A 26,273-nucleotide genomic window follows, 5' to 3' on the forward strand; every position below is an offset into this window, starting at 1 on the left:
TTGTGCTCCAGACCCTTAATCATTTTTGTTGCCCTTCGCTGAACCTGCTCCAGCAAATCCATATCCTTTTTATACTGGGGGGCCCAACACTGGACACAATATTCTAGATGTGGCCTCACCAGTGCCGAATAAAGAAGAATAACTACTTCTCTAGATTTGCTCGAAATGCTGCTCCTAATGCACCCCAGTATGCTGTTAGCTTTCTTGGCTACAAGGTTGCCAGATTCCGCTAGTTTCCAGCCATGTAATTTTTTTTCCACCAGTATCACTAAAGCGATACACACATAAACCAAGAGACGTGAAGTGAGACGCAGGCTGGTTGCACACTACATTGATTGTGTGAGACGTGCATTCCCTCTGCACATGGTCAAAGCGTTGCTGGGGGTCAGTCAGCCCACCTCGCAAATTCTGGGTACCCAAGTGCAAAACTACCCTATGTTGGGAGACTGTCTTGGTTACAGCTGTCCTGCCACCCATTGAGATGAAGAAAGGCCATTCACTAGCCTAGGTTGCCCATCACTGCCTTAAACTATGACCTGTAGTATTATTTCATTTACAAAAGTTCCCAGCTCCTAAGCTGCACTGGAGTCCATTAGGACGTTTAGTCACAAAGAGAAGACTTGTTACTTTCCTTGTACCTAAAGTAAAGCAGTCCAAACCCTCCCAAAATGAGCCTGTTTTCTAAAGGCCCAATTGCGATAGATACCCAAGATACTGTAATTTCCCTTATCTTTGTTCCTTGCGCAATATGGAATCAAAGCTCAACTGGGGCTGCTGAGAATTTGGGATGGGGGCACAAAGAGGGTGGCTTCCCTTAGGCCTGGCAATGCTGCTCTAGAGGCAGTGGTGTCTGAAGTCCCAGACTCCAGGTCCTATAAATCACTGCTGGAGCCACAGGTGTTACACTCTGGGTGGCCCTGGACAGGTGGCTGGGAGAGCCGAGACCCAGCCCTACCCTTTTCACTCAAGGCTCCACCCCTTCTGGGGCATGGAGCTAGCCCACCCACCCCACATCTTGCCCAGGGATCCAGCAATTCTGTTGGCTGCCATGAGTCCATCAATTTCTTGTCAGTGTGTTTGAGCCTGCCCATGGACCGATCCCTGGCCTGACTGCTGCACAGGTTATGTCCACACTGATGAAATGATAAGCAAAGCACTAACCAGCCAAATTCTTTCTGTCAGCAGGGTCTGTCTATCTAATTCCAAGATTTATTGGTTTGGTCTCACTGAGGCTGCACCTACACCAGTAAACTTCAGACTGGTAATTCATGGTCTGTGTAGCTCTCTCAGTGGCAGAAATAGCGGAGGCTGTCCTGTAAAGAGGACTTGGGCATTTGTACCACTGCTTGGCCTAAGCCTGTGCTAGGCAATATGCCAGTTAAAATGTCTGAGTCCTACACTACAGCCTCTGCTATTATTGCATCAGTTCTGAATTTCCCTCGTATAGACAAGGCTGGGACTGCTTCAGACATTCACGCTCTCACGTGACGGTGCTGTTTTTCAGGCTAACTACTGAATGCTTTTCTTGCATCTGTGAATGTTAGTTGCGCCGAACACTTGGAGCAAGACTGACAGTCATATCTGTGTGTGCCCATAGCTCAATGCACTCCACTGGATTTCATCCAGTCTCAAATTCTCCTTCCCTTTGAAGTATCAAGGAAAAAGTGTGTCATGTGCTCAGTGTTTTCCTGCTTCTCCCTCAAATTCACTTTTTTTAACAGAGGAATCGTCACAGGCATCTATGCAACTAATGCTCCTGAGGCCTGCCACTACATTGCTTATGACTCCAAAGCCAATATCATTGTGGTGGAAAATCAAAAACAATTGGACAAGATAATGCAGGTAGGAGGATGCTTTTGTGACTTCTGAAGTATGATTTCTCTGGTCTTGATGCTGTGGAAGGCCAAGTATCAAATCTTTTAGCCACATAATGGTCACTTTGAACATCTGACAAAATGAAAGGCAGAACTAAATTTTTTGTCCTTAAATCACAGGCCTTTTGCCAATTGAGATATTTGAGCTAAAGGATGATCTCCATAATTCTTAAAAAGCATAGTCCCTCTGACACACACCTGGGCGGTTCTTATTCTGTCTACTAGGCAGCACGCTAGTCAACTTATTACAGCGTTATCTGGCAAGCTATTTTCTGGTGATAGGCATCATAGCTTAACTGAGTGGGATATCACAGTCAGTTTCGATGCCAGTTACTAGGATGGCAATACTTCACTGCAATTACAATTTCACTACAGGATGAACTAATGTAGTGAAGCTGAGTTCTGACTAGCAGAGTGACCTTTTATGGGCTGACACATTTCATGTGATTTGGACTGCATTAAGCTCTGTGTTTATTTTGTCCATATTTAGGTATAAGATACTCCTGAACCTTCGTACAAGGCATAGATCCCTTCAGACACTCCATTTCCATTTACGCTATTTGAATACCATGGTACACTATCAAAAGCAAGTGACAAAAGTATCTGAATCCTGATGCTTGTTTTTTGTCTAAACATGTTTCAATCTAGAAAGCTAAAGAGGTGCTGGCAGTTCATTTTGAATTAAGTCCTCCACTCAGGAGGGAGCTCATTTGAGCACCTTGCTCAGATGGAGAATGGATATAATCTCCAGGGCATGCTGCAAGGCCTTTGTGGTTCCACAGAAACATTGGGATAACCTAGGTCCAAGTAGCATTAGGGAAGAATATTATTTGTTGTAGGTCTAAGCATTTTCGAGGACATCAATCTAAATCCCTTTCTGATTTTGATTTAATTACATCTGAAACAAATGAATAATAAATTATATGTTATTGTTTATAAAACCTCATCAGATCTGGAATCGTCTACCATACTTGAAAGCAGTTGTGTTGTACAATGACTCTTTGCCAGAGAGACATCCCAATTTATATACGGTATGTGAACTTCAGAACTGTGTAACATTTCATTCATTTGATGAATTTAACCTCCCTTTTTGTCTGAGGAATGTCTGCCAGTGGTTCACAATGTTTTCAAAAGTTTTTGCTGTTCAGAATACTTCAGTATATTTTTTCCATTAATTTAATGTACTCTGCAGCTTGATATTTGATATGCAAAGTAGAGATAGAGTGGTTAACTGCCTTGGTCATGGATTATTGTTTCAATTACTTATCACATTAACATAATATTTACCAGACTTCTGATGAGACTATACTGGTAGAACTTTTTGGATTTGTTAATACATTTTCTTCCCAGCTATAGGCTGTGTCTGCGTTACATTCCACTTTTGAAAGGGAATGCAAATGAGTGGGATTGGAAATACAAATGAGGCACAGATTTACATATCTTGCACATCATTTGCATATTAGCTTGTGATCTTGCCTCTCAAAGAGCCTTTTCCAGAAGCAAAAACAGTCATGGAGACAAAATAGGAAGAACGGTTCGTTCAAAAATAGGGTTTATTTTTGAAGGACCTCCATCTACATGTCTGGTTTTGCTTCTGGATAAAGCTCTTCTGGAAACGAGATCACACAAGCATATGCAAATAAGGTGTGAGTTATGTAAATATGTGCCTTATTTACATTTATGATCTCACTCATTTACATTCCTCTTTTGAAAGGGTAATGTAGTGTAGACACAGCCTTAGTGAATACTGGATTATGGTCAGATATGCTGGAACTGGGAACTAGAGAATGCTTTTGCTCCCACAATCCATTGTCAATATTTTGTTGTCCTATGGAATTTCCTGTTGTGTAATCTTTGTAGCAAAAGTTTCTATCCACAAGCAATTGTTGGATACAAACAACTATTACGTATGCGAAGAATAAAATACTGGTTCAGGAGCATTCATGATCTTCATTAGCTCATGCAGTACTTAGACCAAGATTAGGGAGAATATTAAGGATCAGACTTGCTGTCAGCTAGAGGCCCAACATTTAGGTTTTAAAAATAGGGTTTTATAAAACCTAATATGTGTAGAACAATTTTCATTAAGCTCTGACAGAAATCAGTTTTCTACTGTGGACTTTGAAATCAGCACTGTATTTGGAACTGACTGAATTAACAGTGGAAATTCCCTACTTAGTTTCATTGACCATGTGGAATGAACTGCAAAAAGAATGCAGAGGATTTATCAGAGAGTGAATAGTAAACAAACCTCTTAAGGCTTCAGATATCAAAACTAAAAGTATTTTAGTACAGGTTGAACCTCTCTAGTCCGGCACCCTCCAGACCTGACTGGTGCCCAACCAGAGAACTTGCTGAAACACAGGAAGTCAGTATTATCTAGCAGCGTTAACAAAACTTCCACTGCTTACTGAGCTCTTTAAAGATATTTAGAAGTAAGTGAGAGCTAAATACCAGCATGGAACTTTGAGAGCCAGGACTGGTGGCTCTAAGCAAATTTTATGGGACTGAGGGAAATTTGGCCACACCCATGATAAGCAAACATCTGGCTAATTAAAATCATGCTGGACCATGGCTTTTGCCAGGCCAGAGAGAGCTGGACTAGAGAGGTTCAACATGTAGTAACAGGAGTGAGGAGAAAATGTTTAACATATTAGTGCCAACATTGTTCCTTCTTTGTGTATAGATTTACATATTTTAAAACACTTACCGGTAAAAGGCACATAGATATCAAATGTCTGCTATACAAAATACAGTGCAGTGATAAGAAAAATTAATGTGCAGTGTAAAGAAGAATTTATTTAATCATTTACATTTGTTATTAAATAACAATAAACGATATAGATTTACTCACACTACTGAGTTTCAAGTGTCTGAAAGAGACATTACATGAAGTTTATGCAGTAATCCCGCAATTGAACAGAAGACTGGGGGAAGTGGGGGCCTGTTAATGCTGAAAGTCTGTTAAATCTGAATCTGCAGGACTGGAGGCCCCTTGCCAGATGCACTAGGGAGCTCTCCATCCAAAACTGCTCTGCTGGCTTCTCAAGCCACAGTGGTCCCAGCAGTTGCAGCAGTTCCCCCAGCCCTGACAGCCCCAGGTGCTGCGGTGGCCCCAGCAGCTTCTCCGGCCCTGGTGGCTCGAGATGCTCCTGTGGCCGCAGCTGATCCACTGGCCCCAGCCGATACAGTGGCTCCTCCCATCCTGGCAGCCTCAGCCACTGTGGTGGCCCCACGGCTGCAGTGGTCCCAGGCTCATGTGGCCCCAGCCGCTCCAGTGGTTTCTCCAGCCATGGCAGCCCCAGCAGCTCCTCCAGTGTCTCCAGCTGCTGCAGCGGCACCAGTGGCTCTGGCAGTTCTGGTGCAGCATTTACTAGCAAGGGCGAGGGTTCCATTCTTTCCCAAGTCCATTAAACCAGGGCTGTTAAATTGAGGGTTTGCTGTATTTGCTCATAATGGAGAAAGAATGTACCTGAAATGCTACTGATCTAGTGACAGATTTGCCACTGGCTTTCAGTGTGAGAAGATGATGTATAATCACAGCTGCTGTAACAGAATTGGCATGGGCCCTGTTTATATTCCACTAGAGAAAGTCTGAGATCAAAACACCAGTGGTGGAGGGAGCTATTAACTTTAATACAAATGCAGCCAAATGAGAGAAAGGCTATCGATAGAAGAAGCATTCATGTAACGGACTGACGGCTGAGATGATGGCACAGTCATGAGCAGTTGCTGTCACTACAGCAGACTCCTGGTCTCTGTGGAGTGGAAACACAATCCTAGTGCAGGTGCTGTTCAAGAAAACAAAGCACAAGCAACAGGTGCACAGAGATTAATGTGATGTGATAGGGAAGAGATCAAAGGAAAACCAGGCATGGAAAGTCAAGTCACATAGGAGCAAACCCTGTTCCCGTACAATTGCCAGTGGTACTGACACAGTCTGGGAGGCAAGCAAACCATGAAGGGGATTTGCACTCTTCCTGTGCCATGTAACTGTGCTGTATGGTGGGGTCCTGCATTATTTTATGGGCTGTGGGGGGGTGGTTGGAGGACTAGGGCACGAGTAAGTGAAATGGACTCCCAGGCTGGCTCTCCCATGGAGGGGTAATGCAGCTGCCACAGAGAATGCTGCAGATTAAACACTGTAGTACTGATCATAAGCTGCAGCCTGAGAGAAGATCCATCCTCCTGAGCTATGTAAATGCTCTCTTGCCACCACCACCCTGAAGCCCAGTTGCTGTTACAAGCTTAATGGAGTGTCCAAGATCTTCCTCGAAGACGGTAGTGAAGAGACTCCCTGCCAGGCACAGAACAGGGGCACTGCCCACAGTCACTGCTCATAGACCATTGTACAAATGTATGAAAAATCCAATCTCAGGCCACATCTACATTACCCCAAAGATCGACCCACTCAGTGTCAATCTTCTGGAGTTTGATTTTGTGGGCGTGGTGAAGACATCCAAATTGACCTATCGGGATTGGCAGTCAAACCCTTGTACTCACTATAGCGAGGAGTAAGGGAAGTCGATGGGAGAAACTCTCCTATCATCCTTCTTTGGTGAAGATAGCCAGGTAAGGGGATTGCAGATAAGCCAGTTCTAGCTACACAATATCCATAGCTAGAATTGTGTATCTGCAATCAACTTACCTGCCTAGTATAGACCAAGCCTCAGTGGGATATTAACCCGTGGGCTGCTAGTTACCCTTCCCACATTCTGGCTGCGTCTACACTAGCCAGCTACTTCGAAGTAGCCGGCACAACGTCAAAATAGCACACGTGGCATCTATGCGTGCCGTGTGCTATTTCGACATTCAAATCGACGTTAAGTGTCAAGACGTCGAAATCGCTATTCCCATCAGAACATGGGAATAGTGCCCTACTTCGACTTTGAACGTCGAAGTAGGGTGTGTGTAGACGATCCGCGTCCCGCTACTTCGAAATAGTGGGGTCCTCCATGGTGGCAATCAGCTGAGGGGTTGAGATGTGCTGGCCAGCCCCTGCAGGGCTCTATGATCTCTGCACCCAGAGGTTCTTAAAGCCACACAGACCTGGAAACCCCGTAGCAGGAAACTGACACCGTGCATGCAGCAGCCGTGCCACGAGGTGTCCCTGCACAGCCCAGAGGGACACCATGGCAGCCAGCCAGCCTCCTGAGCACCCCCAGAGCTCCCCCTCTGGTCCATCCCAGGGATCCCAGGCCTCCAGCCGGCGGGGTAGGAAGCGGGGCCCCTCCTGTACTGACTCTGAGCTCCGTGACCTGCTGGGGCTCTGGGGTGAGGAAGAGGTGATGCACATCATGGAGAGTGAGCGGCGGAATGCGGAGGCATTTGCCCAGCTGGCCGAGGGCCTGGCTGCCCGGGGTCACCCTGCCTGCACTCTTGACCATGTCAGGAGTAAGGTGAAGGAGTTGCAGCAGGGTTACACCCGGGCCCGGGACTCGGCCAGCTGGTCTGGGGCTGCCCCCACCGTGTGCCCCTATTACTGGGAGCTCAGGGATATCCTGGGCCCCCGGGGCACCTCCTCCCTCCCAGCCACTCTTGACACCACAGCTGACGAGCCCCAGCTGGCCTTGGAGCCAGGGTCAGGTCTGGAGGCCAGCCCTGCCCCTGCAGGGTTAGAGCCGGGACCCTCCACCCCAGCCACCGAGTGGTCCAGCGAGGAGGGGGAGCTCGTGCTGGACATCCCATCCCACAGCTCCAGGCGGGTGTCTGCTAGATGGGCATCTCCTGATCCTGGCAGTGCACTGTCAGGTACGCACCCCACAGGGCACAGACCCCCTGAGCATGGGGCGGGGGTACCACTTGACCGGGGGCACCACACATCCCCACAACACCCCAGCCTGCCATGGCCTGGGCACACCATGGCACAGGGACGGTGCCACAGCCACCAGTGCCCAGCAGCACCTCCACCCATGGACAGTGCTGTACCCCACCCCCGGTGGGAGGGGAGAGGGGCAGACCACTGGAAGGGGCCACCCACAGGATCACTGCACACACCAATGGGGGATGGATGGTGCGGGGATACAGGTCCTTGGGGGGCTAGGGGGTGGGCCATGGGTCAAGGCTGGGAACTCAAGGCTTCCCTTCCCCCTTTCCCCCTATTTCTGCAGCTGCACCATTCGTGGTCCCAGACAGCCCTCCGAGACCACTGGAACACCAATGCCCGGGGTCACCGCCTGCCCCAGGATGGGCCCACCCCTGCCAGGGCCACTGCCGCACCACATATGACCTTGAGGTGGCTGTGGCCCTCCGGTGCCAGGCGGACCTCATTGAGCGGAGGCTCCAATTCAAGGAGCAGGAGGCTGCCTGGTGCCGGGAGGCCTGGCGGGAGTTTATGGCCACCTTCAACCAGGTGGCCAACACCTTTGAGGAGCTGGTGGCCTGTCTGCCCTCCCCTGATGTCCTCCATGCTGCTGTCCCCACTGCCCCACATGCTGATGTCCTGCCTGCTGCCCTGCCTGATGTCGTGCCTGCTGTCCCACCTGCTGATGTCCTCTTTTTGATGTTCCCCAGTACTACGTCGACGTTGAACGTCGATGTTGCCAGCCCTGGAGGACGTGTAGACGATAATCATCAAAGTAGCCTATTTCAATGTTCTTAGTTTGAAATAGGCTACTTCGACGTAATGTCCTAGTGTAGACATAGCCTCTGTGACTACCCCATCCCCAACCCTATTAACACTGAAGCAATGGGACCTTAATGTATGCATGTTACATTTAGGCTCCTATCAATGCATTCTAACTAGACATATCTAATAGTAACCAATAGATCATTAACCATATCTGATAATAACCAGTAGAACATATTAGTGCAGATTCTCCATTCTTCTAAGGCAATTTTGCATTGCACAAAGGAACTATACAACAGCATCATAAGTTAAATCAGGACCTCTCATGCTCTTCCTTCTTCAGGGACTGGATGACACAATCAGAAAGCGTCAGCCAACTTCTGGCATCTGCTCATCTTCCCGTGATAGGAAGAATTGGGGCCATTGTTCACACAGTAAAAATAAGAATACTTTGTTTTTACATAGAGCCTTTTATTCTAGGATCTCAAAGTGCTTTACATACAGCATAGATAAGAAATAACCTCTCAAAAATCTAACAAAACTGAACTGTGTAATTGCAGTTTTAATTATAAGTTGTGATATAATTTACTTTATATATGGGTCAAAACCTTATATAAATGTTCTCTGTGCCTTAAATATTGAGTCTGTTCTGGTATGGCTATGGTCTGAAGAAGCAGGTCTGTCCCACAAAAGCTCACCTAATAAATTACTTTGTTAGTCTTTAAAATGCTACTTGACTGCTTTTTTGTTTTGATAGTATATAGACTAGCACGGCTTTCTCTCTGTTACTTTTAACATGATGTCTAAATTACATTTTCAGCCCACTTGACTAGAATATGGAGTAACATTCTTATTCACTTAGGCCAGATCTACGCTCCCCTGTGTAGGTCTAGTATGGACATGCGAAATCAACCTCTTGGGGTCACATTCAACTGCTATACTCCTCGTGGCAGGCAAGGAGTAAGGGAGGTCGACAGGAGAGTTTCTCCCATCCCATTTTCTAACGTAGACAGACAAGTTAGCTGAGTACAGATATGTCAATTTTAGCTATGCAATTGCATATCTAGAATTGCATATCTGTGGTTGACTTTCTTAGCTTAGTATAGCCATCACCTTAGTCACTAGGAGGACTAATAAGACTTTACTGCCTTTGCACACTCCACTTCTAATAACTGTGTGGGACGAGCTCTTATCCATACACTATTGGGATAAATAATGGAAAAGAACTACATGACATGCAAATCTAAATGATGGTCCTATATTGGTCTTGTACCTCTCAGACAGGCAAAATTCCAATTTACCTGGTAGGAAGTATTGTCTAAGAAAGTCAGCAGAACCAGGCTCATCTTAATTTTTCTGCTGTTATCCAGACTATTAAAATATTGCCATTTCCATACTTGCTATTAGCTGACTTCTTGAATCATTTTCTCCCATTTCATTTTGTAGATGGAAGAATTTATGGAGTTGGGAAATGACATACCAGATGCTACACTCAATGACATTATTAATTCTCAAAAGCCAAATCAATGCTGTGTGCTAGTGTACACTTCTGGAACGTCTGGGAAGCCAAAAGGAGCCATGCTGAGTCATGACAATGTATGTACTCTAGACACTGCTTTTGATAAAGAATCTCAAAGCATGAAGGTCTTTATTTCTGTGCTTTTGAAATAAATGGGATCATGATGGTGTCTTCAAGCATACTGTGGTACTCTGCTTTTAGGACAGAATAGCAAAAGAAAGTGTATCCAAGCTCTGTATTTCTGAAAATCTGCAAGCCCTTCTCATAGTTGAGTTTATAAATCACATTCCTTGGTTCATGCAGTTAATTGTGTGATAAAACACTATCACCACAAATATCTTCAAAAGAGTCCTATGTTTTAGCCAGCCATTGTCACCATGGACTATTAGAAGCTTTTGCAATGTTTTATTAAACTTGGCCCCTTACCTGTAATATTATATGTTTCAAAGTTACATTATTTTTGTTCCTCTGAATTTAATGAAGAATAGCAAAAGTTCTGTATATTGCACATCACTATTATTCACAAAATCCATGTCTGTCATGCTGCAACCAGCAAACTCTCCAGTGCCAAAGAGAGACAAATAGTCAACTGGAAGAGTCTTTACACAATAGTTTGCTTGCCAAGGGCTAGACTGTGATTAACCCTTACATGGCTATGCAGTAAGAGAAAGCATTCAGGGACTGGGTGACTGCTTGTGCAGCTCTTGAAAGGACTGGCTGGAATGGCAATGTCTGTTCTTGATGGGACACAGGGGTTGAGACTGAGAGCAAGTCACCCCAGAATGGGGAGTAGGCTGAGAACATACCTGGAAGTAGGACATGATGGACCAAAGGTTTGATCTGGCATGGCAGATCCTCTGTTGTTCTGCCACAGAGGAGTCTGGTGTCGTTTCTATTTTGCTGTCAAACTATTTCTGGCTACTGTGCACAAGCAAGCTATTTATATGCTGATCAGCACATGGGAAAACACCCTTTGCCTGTAACTGTGCTGCTGCCTTCTTTAGTCAAAATAAGTTCCCCTCAGCTCTTCTTCTAACCTGGGCTTCATGAGGCGGTCAGCCCCGCTCTGGTCTGACACGTGCCCATAACTGGGCATGGGAGGTTTTCGGATGCTAAGCAGATAAAGCAGCTACATAGAAAACATCTTTTCAAACCTCTTTGTATTCTGTTTCCACAAGCACTTGCCCAACGTTGCCTTCTGTTCCTAGGCCAGCTTCCTTGGCCTTATACGCCACAGCCAGTTTTCCTAATGCTAAATAACACTGATGGTACTAAAGGACTATGCATAGGCAAATTACCCATCCTGTCATGTGGACTTATTGTTCTGTGGTATTTATTGTTGTTTTGTTTCAAATTACCCCTATAAATGCTGTGCTGGTAAAAGATGACAGACTGACCTTTCTGGACACTAGATTCCTCCTTATCGTACAAGGACAGCAGCGAAAGCAAGGACATTGCAAGTCCTTCCTCAGGAGTCTCCAAGTGTTCCATCCATTAGGGCAATTTTCAGCAATGAGAAGGAGAAAAGGACTAAAATAAATAGGTGACATTCAATAAAGACAAATGCAGATGAGTGCACTTAGGAATGAATAAGCAAGTGTGCAAATACTAAGTGAGCCATGCCTGCTTAGAAGTGACAAGCTCTCTAGTAGCCCCTGAGGGTAGCTCTACACAGCAAAGTTATTTTGCATAACAGCCTCTATTTTGAAATAACTATCCTAGTGTCTACACAATGCTTATTTTGAAATCGGTAAACCTCATTCTACGAGGAATAATGCCTATTTCAAAACTGCTATTTTGAAATAAGAGCTGCTAAGATAGGAAATAGAGCCTATTTCAAAATAATCCATAGTGCATCCAATGGTTTTATTTTGCAATAGGCTTTATGCATGTGGAAGCTGTATTTCTCAATAGCTGTGCACTAGTTCAAAATGTCTTTTGGGCTATGTCTACACTAGCACACTACGTCGAAGTAGCCTATTTCGACGTAAGAACATCGAAATAGGCTACTTCAACACGTATCGTCTACATGTCCTCCAGGGCTGGTGCCGTTGACGTTCAATGTTGAAGTAGCAACGGATAACGGCGAAAGGAGCTGCCCTGGAAGGAAATGCGGAGCGTCCACACACACGTGCTCTCCGTCGAAATAAGGGGCCAGCAAAGCCCCAAGCTGCTCCCTTAAAGGGCCCCTCCCAGACATACTCAGCCTGCACAGCATGAGATCCACAGAGCCGGCAACTGGTTGCAGACGCTGTGAATGCAGCATGAACCCCCAGCTGCAGCAGCAGCAGCAACAGCAGCCAGAAGCCCTGGGCTAAGGGCTGCTGCACGCGGTGACCATAGAGCCCCACAGGGGCTGGACAGAACATCTCTCAACCCCTCAGCTGATGGCTGCCACGGAGGACCCTGCTATTTCGAAGTAGCAGGACGCGGATTGTGTACACACACCCTACTTCGATGTTGAACGTCGAAGTAGGGAGCTATTCCTATCTTCAGATGGGAATAGCGATTTCGATGTCTCGCTGCCTAACATTGATTTCAACGTCGAAATAGCACACTGCGCGTGTAGATGCGACGTGTGCTATTTCAACGTTGTTCTGGCTATTTCGAAGTAGCTGGCTAGTGTAGACGTACCCTTTGTGTGTAGCAGCTTTATTTCGAAATAAGCTATTTTGGAATAGCCCTTTTGGAATAGCTTAATCCAACATAAGACAGCTGTGTAGACATACTCCTAGGCTGCATCTACACTAGCAATGTTTTTTGGAAAATCTGGCCCTTTTTCTAAAGAATATGCAATGCATCTAGACACAAAATGCACACTTTCAATCTGAAATTGAAAGAACGTTGCTCTTCTTCTGCAAGCCCTGTTCCATTCCTGGATCAGGAAGAGCGCCTTCTTTAGAAAGCGTCTTTCAAAAAAAAGCATGTGTAGATGCTCTGACGACCCTTTTTTCAAAAGAGCAGTCCTCATGGCGCTGAATATTTCAATCCCTGGCCCATTCTTTAAAAAGAGCAGGGGTCTGTGGACAGTCTCTACTGAAAGAGTGGATTGATCTTTCAATCTGCTTTTTTGTGCGTGGACGTGATCTTTCGAAAGAAGTTTTTTCTGAAGAGGTCTTCCAGAAGAACTTCTTTTGAAAGTGCTACTTGACTGCTTCTTTTGAAAGATCGCTGTAGTGTACACATAGCCTTAGTCTTTAAGGTGACACAAGACTCTTCATTGTTTTTTGCAGATATGGACTAAAGTGGCTGCCCCTCTGAGACTAATCTACATGTTGTTAGAGGCAGTGATATCTCCAACAATACACCTCTGCCATACAGACAGCTTCACTGTTAACTAAGATGGCAGGCCTGGCTGCTTAAATTGTATTAAACAAAACTGTTATTTAACGTCTTGTTACTTATGTGAACAGATAACATGGACAGCAGCACATGCCAGCAGAGCAGGGAATGTGCAACCAGCCGAAATCCAGCAGGAGGTCATAGTCAGCTACCTCCCGCTCAGCCACATTGCTGCTCAAATCTACGACCTCTGGACTGGAATCAAGTGGGGAGAGCAAGTTTACTTTGCTGAGCCAGATGCTTTAAAGGTCTCTGGAGTACTTTATGTTTACACAAATTTTTTCCCCAGCAGAAGCACTAAGTAGAGCATTTAGATTAAGGAGATTCCTTAGAAGATAAGTTCTATGTAACTGCTCTGGAAAAGTGAATCCAGGGGGACATGTGGGCCCAATACTCTAAAGCCACATTTTCCCCTAAGCTTGAGCCATACCTAGAACTCTGGTCAGTCAGCTCCAAAATCACAGGCCTCTACCATTTTAATTAAAGGAGAACTTTTGTAATTGAGAGGAAAGTGGTGTAGTAGCCGCCCCATACACAAAGTTAGTTCATTATATTATAAAGTGAAAAAATAATACAGTCAGAACTTCAGCTCCTCTTAAGGAAGCAGCACCATAGACCTGGGAACTAGAGATGCGTGAAGTGTTGTGGCACTGCCAATTTTTATGCAAGGTTCCAGCTGCCAGCCCCCTACCTGGGGTCCCAGCCATTGGCTCTATGTTTAGGGCTCTACTACTGGTCCAGGGCCTCAGACATCAGTCCTGGTCCCAGAGGCTCTGCTGCCAACCAAGGGTCCCAGCCCCATGCCCAGGGCTTTCCTGACAGCTCCATTCCCAGGGTCTCAGCTGCCAGCCCTGGCCCAAGGCTCTGCCCCTCCCAGATGTGGTATCAGCCTCAGCTCCCCCCGCCACCTGACCTCTGTCCGCATTTCCCCTACCCTCCCAGACTCATGGCTCTGCTCCCAGTCCCAGTTCTAGAGGGGAGTGAGGGGCATGGAAAAGGATGATGGAGGTGCAACTCAGCACTCCCACTCTAAAAACCCTACCAGCACCACTGCATGACTCCGGAGGGAGCATCAGCAATGTTTCAGGTAGGTGGGACTAGGTGGGACAGAAGGAGGAGTAAAGCCAGCTGTGCCCACTCCAGCACGCACAGTTTTATCAAGTACTGTTCTAGCTCATCTCTAGCACCAGTCCTGATCTTTTGCCATACATTCTCATATTTTAACAGGGCAGCTTGATCAACACGCTGAGAGAAGCACAGCCAACATCTCATATGGGAGTTCCTCGAGTGTGGGAGAAAATCATGGAGAAATTAAAGGATGTGACTGCTCAGTCAGGCTTTATGAAGAAGAAATTATTATCCTGGGCCATGTCTGTTAGCTTAGAGAGGAACCTAAGCTGCCTAGGAAGGTACATTTAGTAACAATATGACTGTAGCTATGCCAAAGAATCCACCTGCCCTCAATTACTTCCAAGTAGTCCTGTTAGGGGGTTGCCTTTCTGTTCTCAATACCACTGAGGTTTTGCCGGGTAACTGTCATTTAGCACTGTAGTTTTCTATTTAAGTTGAAATCAGTGTGTAGGAGTGAGAGAAGGATTTTCAAAAGCAACATGAGCTCATCTTGGATTCAGGGTCTGCTGGGGTATCTTGTTTAGATGGGATTTTTAAAGTTAAGTTTTCAGTCCAGCACAAATTGTCTCACATCTTGTATCCATGGTTCTTCCCGGTTCTTTGCTATAGTTTTCCCATGGAAATTTTCTCTGCCTTTGTTGCATGTTTCAGGCTTTGACATCCATTCCAAGAGTATCAAAGTATTTGTATCTGATTTTACAAGGTCATAAAATTCATTGTCAAATGATGTTGTGAAGGCCAAAACGATAATGTGGTTTTAAAAAATTAGATACATTCATGGAGGATAAATCCACCAGTGACTATTGGCCAACATGGTCAGGGATGCAACCCTGTGTTCTGTTTGCCAGAAGCTCGGGGTGGATGACAATGTATCACTTGATGGTTGCTTGATCTGTCTGTTGTTGGGGCTGGGAGTACTGGGGTGCCTGTAGGAGCTGACAGCATTCTACTCCTTTCCCAGCCACCTCTCACCCAGAAAATGTGGGATGAGGAGGGGAATCCTGGGGTAGGGGTGGGACAGAGTCATGGAGGGAGTCATGTGGGGAGGTGATGGGCCCTTTCCACAGGCAGCTAGGAGGCCTCCAGCCATCCAATGTGGCTCAGCAGGCCAGGAGGCAACGTGCAGCACCACACGGTGAGACGGGAGGAGGGTCACAGGGAGGCGATCCCCTGCGACTGTCACTGTCACCACCTGCCCTGATTATCCCTGGCCAGGCTGGTTGGGGAAGGGTCAAGGTGAGGGCAGAGCAGGGAAGGGGTGAAGTGGCCCATGGGGGGGCTGGGGGGTTCTCACCCTTCGCAGTCTCCCTGAATACAGGCCTTGTACTGATTTACCTGTATGACTTTTCAGTTTGCCAGACACGTTTATCAAATTGCCCAAACAATGAAGTTTTGTTATCTTAATTATCATAGATTGTGCTGGTACTGACACACATTTAAGCAATAAAGAATCAAGAAATAGTGAAAATAGCGATATCCACAATGCATTTCATCAGCCCTTCATAAACCTGCAAGATTGGAACATCCCTGGAATTTGGAATTTGCATTTAGGGAAGGACATTTTGTAAGTGATACACATGGGAAATAATGCGCTTAAACATCCAAAACTAAGTGAAAATGTAACTGAAACACAGAGTTGGTTTGTTTTGGAAGTTATTTCCATTTCCTCTGATTTCCCTTATCCTTTCTCTGTATTTTCCATTCAGCAGTGACTTGAGGCCGTTTCAAACAAGATTAGCAGACTATTTAGTACTTGCAAAAATCCGCAGTGCGCTGGGGTTTTCTCACTGTCAGAAGCATTTCTCTGGTGCTGCTCCTCTCACTACAGAAACAATGGATTTTTTCTTGAGTCTGAATATCCCCCTGTATGAGGCGTATGGGATGAGTGAGACCACGGGTCCGCACTGCATGTCTGGGCCATATGTTTACAGACGCCACAGGTAATTTTACAGAACATTTTACATGTAGAAACCAAACAATCCTGCCAAAATAAGAATGCCCATGATGCCCACTGTTCCCACTGTTTTTCTTTCCCACTGTTTCTTTCCCACTCTTGTTTCTATGAAAGTTTCTGGGCAATTAAGTCATGGTACTGAAGGAAAACAAAAAAGCAGTCATGTAGCACTTTAAAGACTAACAAAATAATTTATTAGGTGATGAGCTTTTGTGGGACAGACCCACTTCTTCTGATCTATAGCCCTACCAGAACAGACTCAATATATACAGCACAGAGGTCCAAAAATTGTTATTAAGGTTGACAAATCAGAAAGTTTGTTATCAAGATTGGCAAATCAGATAGAAGAGCAGAAAGGGGGGTGCGGGGGGAAGCTAAGTGTTAGGTCAAACATCAAAGTGTGTGAAACAGTCCTTATAATGGGTCAGGTAATTGCTGTCCCTGTTCAAACCAATGAATTTACCAAGTGTGAATAGTTCAATAAAAACACCATATGAAACACTCTTTTACGAGGCTAGCAAATACCCTACTTAACTTAAACCAGGGCTCTTGATTCTTCCTCACTATTCAGCTTTGTCGGGTCCTTTGTAAAAAACAAAATCCTGTGTACATGTAGACTGTGAGATTTGCAGTAATATTGCAAAAGGCACTATTGATTTTATCTAGATTTCATATCAACATTTAAGATGAAAATGTGATTTAAAGCAACAACACCAGCTGGATGATTATTAATCTTCAAGCTGCTTAGATTTAACCCTGCATTCACCCCAAGTTGCATCGCGTATCTGCTTAGGTGGCAAAAAACCTTATTGTACTGACTCCAATTGCTGAAACTTCTCATTTTGCCCTTGTCAATTTCTGCCACACATTTATGCATTTTTACTACAAAAATCTGCAGAAAATTGAAAACAGAAAATTGGAAAACGACAGAATGAATTGAGTATATATATATTTGTATTTAATTCACTAAAATGCTTTATTTTTATTGTGTGAGAAACAGTATTTCCAGACTGCTGTGCTGTAGAATTTAGATTTACTTGGATAACAATATCCATTAAGCAATGAACTTGAGAGGCAGTTTTGTCCAATGGGTAGAGTACTGGACTTGCACTTGGGAGATATGGATTCTCTTTGTTCGTTTCTTTAACTTCCCCAGTTTCAAGGCTCTATGTTGAGGCCCAGAAAGCTAAACATGTAGCTTCCACCACCCTTCAACCCAGGGTGCCAGTCAAATCCAGTCTCGTGTACGGTGTGCAGAGCACAACTATTAAATCAAAGGGCTGGCCTACTTAAAAGGCAATGGCGTACAAATGTAAGATTCCAAACAGAGATAGGTTTTAAAGGTGCAAATGAAAAAAGTTCACTTAAGTAGCAACAAAGGGCACGATCCTCAGCTGGAGTCATGTACAGAACTCTACTTATGCCATTGCTGTACATTAGCTGAGTTTCTAACAATGACAGGAATGTGCTTCCTTATACCTTTGTAGGTTTTAGAGATGAGGCATTGTAAAGGTTCTGTGTTGGATGCACTCTCAAGAAAACCCCTTGGGATGTGCCCCAGTGTGCTGATCAGGCCCACTGACACCTGCCTTTTGTTTTCTGGGGCTCCCCACCATCCTCTCCTGCTGAACCAGATCCTCTAGAGTTGAGGTTACCACCCCCTCCCTTTGGAGCAACGCAGCCTCTGTTTAACCACAGCGCTGGGTGGACGTAGTTCTAGGGCACAGCACCCATGCTATCAAGCCCCAGTAGGGATCAAAACTTTAAATAAATCCGTGTCTCTCTAAGCAAAATATTTTCACAGGGAGGGCTCATCAGGTAAGACCCCTTTATCAATGAAAGGGAAATATGCACAGTAGTAATCCTTCACAGGTAATTACAATTTGCATTGGGCTTGATTATAAACAAAAGGGTTTTTATTTGGCAAAGCTGTAAGATGCAAGTGATTGTAAGGAAAAGTGAGTTACCAAACCAGAATGCAAAATCCCTGTCATTAACTGATGAACCAATTAAATGGGGGGCAGCACACCGGGAGGGGACCATAGCTGCTCCAGCCCAGCTGGAGCTTCACTGCCTGTGTCACTGCTGTGGGTGAAGGGCACTCCAGCTCAGCTGGAGCAGTTGCGATCCCCAGCAGAGCATGGGAAGGGACACTCCAGCCGGGCTGGTGCAACCCTGGTTCCCAGAACCCTGTGTATGCTGAGGGTGGTGGTGCTCCAGCTGGGCCGGTGCAACCCCTGTCCATTGCAGGGGGCCACTCTCGCCTGGCTGGGCTGGAGAGGCCTCCCCAGTGTTGCCTGAGCTACCACAGATGGAAGCTGCTCCAGCTGTGCTGAAGTGCCCTCCATCTGCAGCAGCCTTGCAGTAATGGTTGTCATTAGCACCTTTAAAACTCTAAAAAGACATACATGTCATATTGCCAACTTCACATTGGAGAATGATGCATGCATACAAATATGATATACAGATACAGCAGGTTATAACATTAAAAAAATAAGTTACAAGACACATTTTGTCCAAAGTTATGCATATTTATGTTCATAACCCATTTTCCATAAAGCATGGTGGGGTGGTCCATCACAGGTTCTCTATTTTATCTGGAACACATTCCTTATAAATCCTTTTCTTCTTACTCCCTTGTAGCTGTGGCAAAGCGGTGCCTGGCTGCAAAGTGAAACTGGTGAATGAAGATGCAGATGGCAATGGAGAAATTTGTTTCTGGGGAAGAACGGTTTTCATGGGTTATTTGAACATGGAGGATAAAACAAAAGAATCCATTGATGATGATGGGTGGTTACATTCTGGAGACCTTGGAAAATTAGACAAAGAAGGCTTCCTCTATGTTACTGGAAGAATTAAAGGTAAAAGGCAATTTCTCCCTATTTTATAGTAACTGTGCGGTGTTGTTCTGTCATACAACAGAGAAGCGCATGGGAATGCCTTAGTGAATCAGGCTTTTGGTCCTCTTGGTTGAGTACCCTGTCTCCAACTCCAGCACCACATGCTTCAAAGGAAAGCCCATAACAAGTAGATGTAAGAGAATCTGTCCGTGTGCATGTCTCATTCTTAGAGATTGACTTAAGCCGGGGTCAGCAAGAAGAGCCATTTTTTCCAGTTCAGTAAAAAATAGCAATTCAAGGGCCATAATGCATGTGATAAGAGACAGTATTTAATAAATAACCCCAAGCCATATTTTTGTAACCCCTATTTTAAGAACAGCACACACACAATTTTTGTTTATCAAAACAAAAAAGCAGTCATGTAGCACTTTAACAGAATATTTTATTAGGTGATGAGCTTTCGTGGGACAGACCCACTTCCTCAGATCATAGCCATACCAGAACAGATTCAATATATAAAGCACAGAGGTCCAAAAATTGTGATTTATATATAGTTGGTCTGCTTTGTTAAAGGATAACTTGGTGGGGGTTGTGAGGAACGGGATGAGGGATAAAAAGCAGAAAACAGAAAGAAGGGCAGAGAATTAAGGGAGGCAAAAATGATCACTTTCAGGGCAGGCTCTTTATTGTTTCCCATAAAGCCCACCAGGACTGACTGAAATTAGTGATGTCGTTCTGTGACAAATTCACCAGCAAGTGCAGTTATTTCCTTCGTGATTCACCTTGTCATCTGGAGTTTCAGTTACTCATTTTTTCACAAGGTTGTTTAGGAAGTATCTGAACTGTGACAAAATATCATCCAAGTGTGTATCTTGGAAGACAGCTTCCAGCAAACAAAATTACAAAAACTTTTCCTGAACAACACCTCAAGCAAAATTCAGTCACCAGACCCAGTTATGTCTCTTTGTTTTTAATTTACCTTTGAACCCTCAATAGTTTAGATGGTATTATTCAGCTAGTCTGGAAACAGAGCTTGCAGACATCTCAGGTGTCCAGTTCCCACATGTTTACAGACTAGTTCAATAATACCATGTAAACTTCCAAGATACACACTTGGATGATATTTTGTCACAGTTCAGGTACTTCCTAAACAACATAGTGAAAAAATAAGTAACTGAAACTCCAGATGACAAGGTGAATCACAAAGGAAATAGCTGCACTTGCTGGTGAATTTGTCACAGAATGACATCAGTTATTTCAGTCAATCCTGGTGGGCTTCACTGGAAACTATAAAGAGCCTGCCCTGAACGTGATCATTTTGGCCTCCCTTAATTCTCTGCCTTTCTGTTTTCTGCTTTTATCTCCCATCCCCTTCCTCACAACCCCCACCAAGTTATTCTTTAATGAAGCAGACCAAGTCCATTATCTTCAGTGATGGGTGTAGTATGGATAAATTAAAGATAAATTAAGGCTAGATACACCAATTTGGATAAAATAAATACTACCTGAATTTCTATTGCAAACTTCAAACCCAAGTCCAAGCCATTTAAAATAAGTTGGAAAGTCACATAAAATTCCCCCTTTCTATCCTTGAATCTGAAGCATGTCTCCTTCATTTGCTAAAATTCATCTCAGCAGGCCTTACTGGTGTCTTCAGTTCTCATGAGTTCTGGCAGGGATCATCAAAGATGAGGCAGACAGGTGATTCTGATTTGTGATACCTCTGACCCAGAGTAGCTTTTAAGATTTGAGCAGAGACATATCACAGAGAGCTGGAAAAGAGAATCCCCTTAATGGAACGGTACTGTGGGTGGAGCAGAAGCAGTTATGAAATGATAGGAGCTCTGGTGGTTTTGGAAATGTAGAGTGAAAAGTTGAGGAGGAGGAAAGCTCCAAGGTTTAGGTCAGCATCAGATTTGTATAGGGGAGCAATACGTTTAAAATATAATAGTGTATTTTCTCATACTAGAAATATAAATTGTACTTCATATAGTAATTCTCTATGTAACCCTTCTGCTGGAAGGAGTCAGCAGTAACCAGGGCCAGGTTCAACATGTAGGGGTTCCTTTTCATCCATCTCACATAGAATCAACTCAAGCCCCCACCCAGTAGCCTGGGAAATTCACACACCCCTGCACGCCTTGGAGAGGCAACACTTCCCCACTCACAAGCACAGAGTCTGAATGTAGAAAAGCAACTTTTAATGAAAGAGGCAGAAAAGTCATACGGCATAAGCTTGGGAAAATACCTCACTCGGAGTTCATAACCAACCCTTAAGTAACTGTCCCAGCGCAAATGGATTGAGCAGTGTCCTTTGCCTCTCAGGCTCACCAGTCCAATACTGCAAACAGCCAGTCCACACACCCAAACTTTCTCTGAACCCCACTTCAAATGCCCCACTTACAACTCTATCCAGTCCATGCAGGCCCTGACACATCACCCTGATGCATTCCCTCATTGAACCTGAGGCAATGCTACCTATGTGCTGGTCCAGCCTTCCGCTTGCCCCCTGCCAGCTGCCCCACCAGCCGCCTGCCAGTTGCTTCTGCCAACTGCCTGCTGCTTCTCCTGCCAGCCGGCCACCAGTTGCACTTGCCTGCCACCCATTGCTTCTCTTACCAGCCATTCACCGGTTGTGCCTGACGGCTGCCCTCTACTTCTCCTACCTGCAGCTCCTCCTACTGCCCATCTGATGGTTGCTCCTACCAGCCGTCCACTGGTTGCCCACTGCTGTCTTGTGGGTTTTGCTGTAGGCAAAACCCTGTGATTCCAGCTAATAGTGATTTTAGCTCTCAGGCTGTGGCCTCACTTGAGGTGCTGAATTAAATTATTCCTATGAGCAGATGGGAATAAGGGGACTTCGAAGTAGGCAGGGTCCTTTCGAAAAGGAGCCCCATTGGGATGAGCTGCGCAGCAGTGAGGCGCGTCAATTTCAAAGTGCCGCGGCCGCCCACATGCTAATGAAGTGCTGAATATGCATTTCAGCACTTCATTAGTAAACTTCAAAATGGCCATTTCGAAGTTTGGGGCTAGTGTAGACACGGCCGTAGAGGCATTCAGCTCCAGGCCTCACCACAGCATCCACCAAAGTGGATTCTCACAGAGTAACTCCAGACCTATCTTTAGGTCTATTTTTGAACAGTGTGGGGGAAGAATTAATCAAACCAATCTTACAGCTGTATAACCAAAAGGCTTCCAGCCAACTCATTCAAACCACTATCCCTCCCCCTTCTTTTACCTCACAATGCTTAAATGGATGGAGCCCTCTACAATCCATAGCTTACCAAACGTTTATGGCTGCCCTGTACCCCACAACAACTTCAAGCATTGGTGAGACTCCGTACTTCTTACACTGGGTGATAGCATAAATTGTGACTTTACAACATGTTGTTTACAATAGACAAAACTTAATTGCTTCACCTGCTCCCATCAGGCTTTGTTTACAAGGCATTACGTATGCACACCTTAGCATTTTCATGCAAATTATTTCTGAAGGACACATTCTCCAAAAGTATTGAGCTCATGCTGGCACATTCCTTACGTGTACACACATCATCTTAGCCAGGAAAATAATTGTGCAGTGTTGACTGTATCAATTTATATGGATTTAGTAGACTGCCTATTGGGTATAAAATACATGTGAGCAGGGAAAATCTATAACAGACTCTGTAGCCTCAAAAGTTGTTGCTGAACACTAGTGAAGTTAGGGCTCAAATCTGTGACTAACAATTTCTCCTGAGTTTTTTCAGGTGCTACTGAGTTTAATAAAGCACAGTAGCAAATGTGTAAGGGATCAGATACTAACCTATATAATGTGCTGCTTTTGTGTACTTTCATCCCTTACCTTTTTAAAGACTTCATAAAGATGACTATTTTTGTATTACAGTCAATTAAAATGCTGAGGTAACTGGTTTTTGCAGTTAGGGAGTTTGAGAGAAAAGCTGATCTATTAAGTAGAGGGTATCTCAGAAGGAGTACATAAGGAACAATAAGCTGGTGTAAAAGTAAACACAGAATATGTAAGGCAATGTCTTTTTCCTCTCCATTCTGCTTTCTCTCTGTCTCAGTCTACTCACTGTAAACGCAGCAAAGAAACTTAAACTATTTCTCTTGAAAAATATAACAGTGTTACCATAACACTCAGCATACAAGTCAGACAGTCCAATGTTTCTTGTAAGAAATGAAACACAACAATTTTCCAAGTCTACATCTACACTATACCTGTAACTCACAGTAATCTATGCAATTTATCTTGAGGTAACTTATTTTGATCTGGGTGCCTCCACACAGCACTGGAAATTCAAAGTAAATGGCTGATTTGAAGTTTCTGTTACCCCTCATACAATGAGGAGTACCGGAACCCGAATACCTTGCTATTCTGAGCATGGTGTTTAGCCGTGGAGTTGCTGTTTTGGGAAACAAATGTATCCCAAAATAGCAACTGTAGTGTAGCCATAGGTCATAATCTTTTCTTTATATCTTGTTTCCTTTGGCTGTGTCTACACTAGCCAAAAACTTCGAAATGGCCATGCAAATGACCATTTCGAAGTTTACTAATGAAGTGCTGAAATACATATTCAGCGCCTCATTAGCATGTGGGTGGCCACGGCACTTCAAAATTGACGCGGCTTGCCGCCACGCGGCTCATCCAGACGGGGCTCCTTTTCGAAAGGACCCCGCCTACTTTGAAGTCCCCTTATTCCTATGAGCAGATGGGAATAAGGGGACTTCGAAGTAGGTGGGCTCCTTTTGAAAAGGAGCCCCATCTGGATGAGCCACGCGGCGGCGAGCTGCGTCAATTTCGAAGTGCCGTGGCTGCACGCATGCTAATGAGGTGCTGAATATGTATTTCAGCGCTTCATTAGTAAACTTTGAAATGGCCATTTGCATGGCCATTTCAAAGTTTTTGGCTAGTGTAGACGTAGCTTTTGTTTCCTTCTTTGGGTATGTCTAACTAGCAGTCTTATTCTGAAATAAGCTATTCCAAAAGACTTATTCAGGAATAGTTTATTTCAGAAATAGCTGCTATACACAAAATGCATTTTGAAATAGCACTTAGCTTTTGTCACTCAATTGGAGCTGGCTTGGAGCAGCTAATAGCCCATCCTAGAGCCAGCTTCATGACCCAAGGCCAGCAGAGGCTCTGGCCCTGGGACCAGATGGGGCTGCCTGCCTGGGGAGCCAGCACTGGGGAACTGGCTCCACAGCAGCCCATTCCAGAGGGCCAGTTGCCAGCACTTAAGAAGGGGCTCTGGCAGCCCCCCCACCCCCGGCCTCCATGTCCACGTTCCCCCACCCTACCCCTAGTTATCTGACATTTTTGCGTATCTGACCGTCTGTCAGTCCTGATTCTGTTGGATAACTGGGGTTTTACTGCATTTAGAAATAGGCACTATTCCTTGTAGAAGGAGGTTTACCTATTTCAAAATAAGCCAACTGCTATTTCAAAATTATTTTGAAATAATAGTTGCATCATGTAGATGCTAGGATAATTGTTTCAAAATAATTTTGCTATGTAGACATACCCTTACCTATCTGTTTCCCAGAATTAATATCTATTGCAATATGCAAATGTGATGGGGAACAGTCATATGAGACCCATGGTGATGTCCCATGGTGTACTGATCATGCATCTGATACCCCATGTGGATTGTCACATCATGGAGATTGTCACATGAGTGAATCACCTGTCCCTATCCTTTTTAACCAAACAGCCGTTGCCTATTTGCTGGTCTGAATGTAGACATCAATGTTCTTCAGTTGTGGATGGGCCCCCATTGAATGCCCTTTGTCAGTCAAACCATCTCTGATGAATCATCCTCTCACAACAGGGTAGACACACCTCCTGTTGAGGTTATCACAGATGTGAATATTTGAAATATAAATATGTAGAAAATACTCATAACTTAAAATACAAAAATTATAATGCACAAAAATAAGATTTGCAGATCCAGCAGATCATGCCATTGAAAATAATAGGTACAGGAGGTATTTTTGTCTAAAGCACCTCTGAGGTATGCTTGAGTCATAACCCATTTTCCATAAACCATGGGAGGGGGGGTCTTCACAGCAAATTTTGCTCATTTAGAAAAAGATAATGCCACTGAAACGGATAATTAAATTTCTATTTCACTATATTCAGTGCCCTGATTAATTATGGCAAAGAACCAAAATAAAAGTAACAGAGAGGAAGCCATCTAGTCTATACACTATCAAAACAAAATGCAGTCAAGTAGCACTTTAAAAACTAGCAAAATAGTTTGTTAGGTGAGCTTTCGCGGGACAGACCCACTTCTTCAGATCATAGCCATACCAGAACAGGCTCAATATTTAAGGCACAGAGAACCAAAAACAGTAAGCAAGGAGGGCAAATCAGAAAAAGATAATCAAGGTCAGCTTATTTGCTTATTTGCTCACCTTGATTATCTTTTTCAGATTTGTCCTCCTTGCTTAGTGTTTTTGGTTCTCTGTGCCTTAAATATTGAGTCTATTTTGGTCTGGCTATGGTCTGAAGAAGTGGGTCTGTCCCACGAAAGCTCACCTAATAAACTATTTTGCTAGTCTTTAAAGTGCTACTGTCGGTGTGGGCAAAGTCGCGGGCCAAGGCCACACTGACCTCACACCAGTATACCGCTCGGATCCTCAAGAGGCCTGGGACGAGGATAAGGAGGGTACGGCGGAGACCCGGCGACGAGTAGAGGTCGCCCCGCCCCTCTGCAGGCCGCCCCCACCCACCTCCGGCAGGAGGCCCCGGGGATTGTGCACTGGCCCTGTCCCGCTGTTAGAGAGGCTGGTAGGTTTTTCCCTGGCAGGCAGGAGGCTGGCTCTAAGGGAGAAGGATGAGACGAGAAGAGGAAGGCTTGTGAAGGTGCAAACAGTTACAAAGTTTATTAACAGAACAAACAACAGGAAAAAAGGGAACGACAAATGTAACACAGTAGATAATTCCTTACAATGTAACCATGTATATAAACTAGTGATTACTACTACTAATATACTGAGTTGCAACAATAGTATTTCATTTAAACACTTACAATGCTAAGTA

General features: G+C 44.6%; 1 protein-coding gene across 1 annotated transcript in view; it reads left to right on the forward strand.

Annotated features, from left to right (window-relative positions):
• The window catches only part of ACSBG1 (acyl-CoA synthetase bubblegum family member 1), a 91,968-nt gene that overhangs the window by 51,549 nt on the left and 14,146 nt on the right, over positions 1 to 26,273 (forward strand). The window contains exons 6-12 of the mRNA XM_075006719.1: positions 1,722 to 1,842; positions 2,825 to 2,905; positions 9,889 to 10,038; positions 13,375 to 13,551; positions 14,531 to 14,712; positions 16,141 to 16,374; positions 19,032 to 19,249. Of these exons, the coding sequence (XP_074862820.1) occupies positions 1,722 to 1,842; positions 2,825 to 2,905; positions 9,889 to 10,038; positions 13,375 to 13,551; positions 14,531 to 14,712; positions 16,141 to 16,374; positions 19,032 to 19,249 (1,163 nt within the window). The remainder of the gene's footprint in view (positions 1 to 1,721; positions 1,843 to 2,824; positions 2,906 to 9,888; positions 10,039 to 13,374; positions 13,552 to 14,530; positions 14,713 to 16,140; positions 16,375 to 19,031; positions 19,250 to 26,273) is intronic.

Source organism: Carettochelys insculpta, chromosome 12 (genome assembly GCF_033958435.1).
Source record: "Carettochelys insculpta isolate YL-2023 chromosome 12, ASM3395843v1, whole genome shotgun sequence".
Lineage (NCBI taxonomy): Eukaryota > Metazoa > Chordata > Testudines > Carettochelyidae > Carettochelys > Carettochelys insculpta.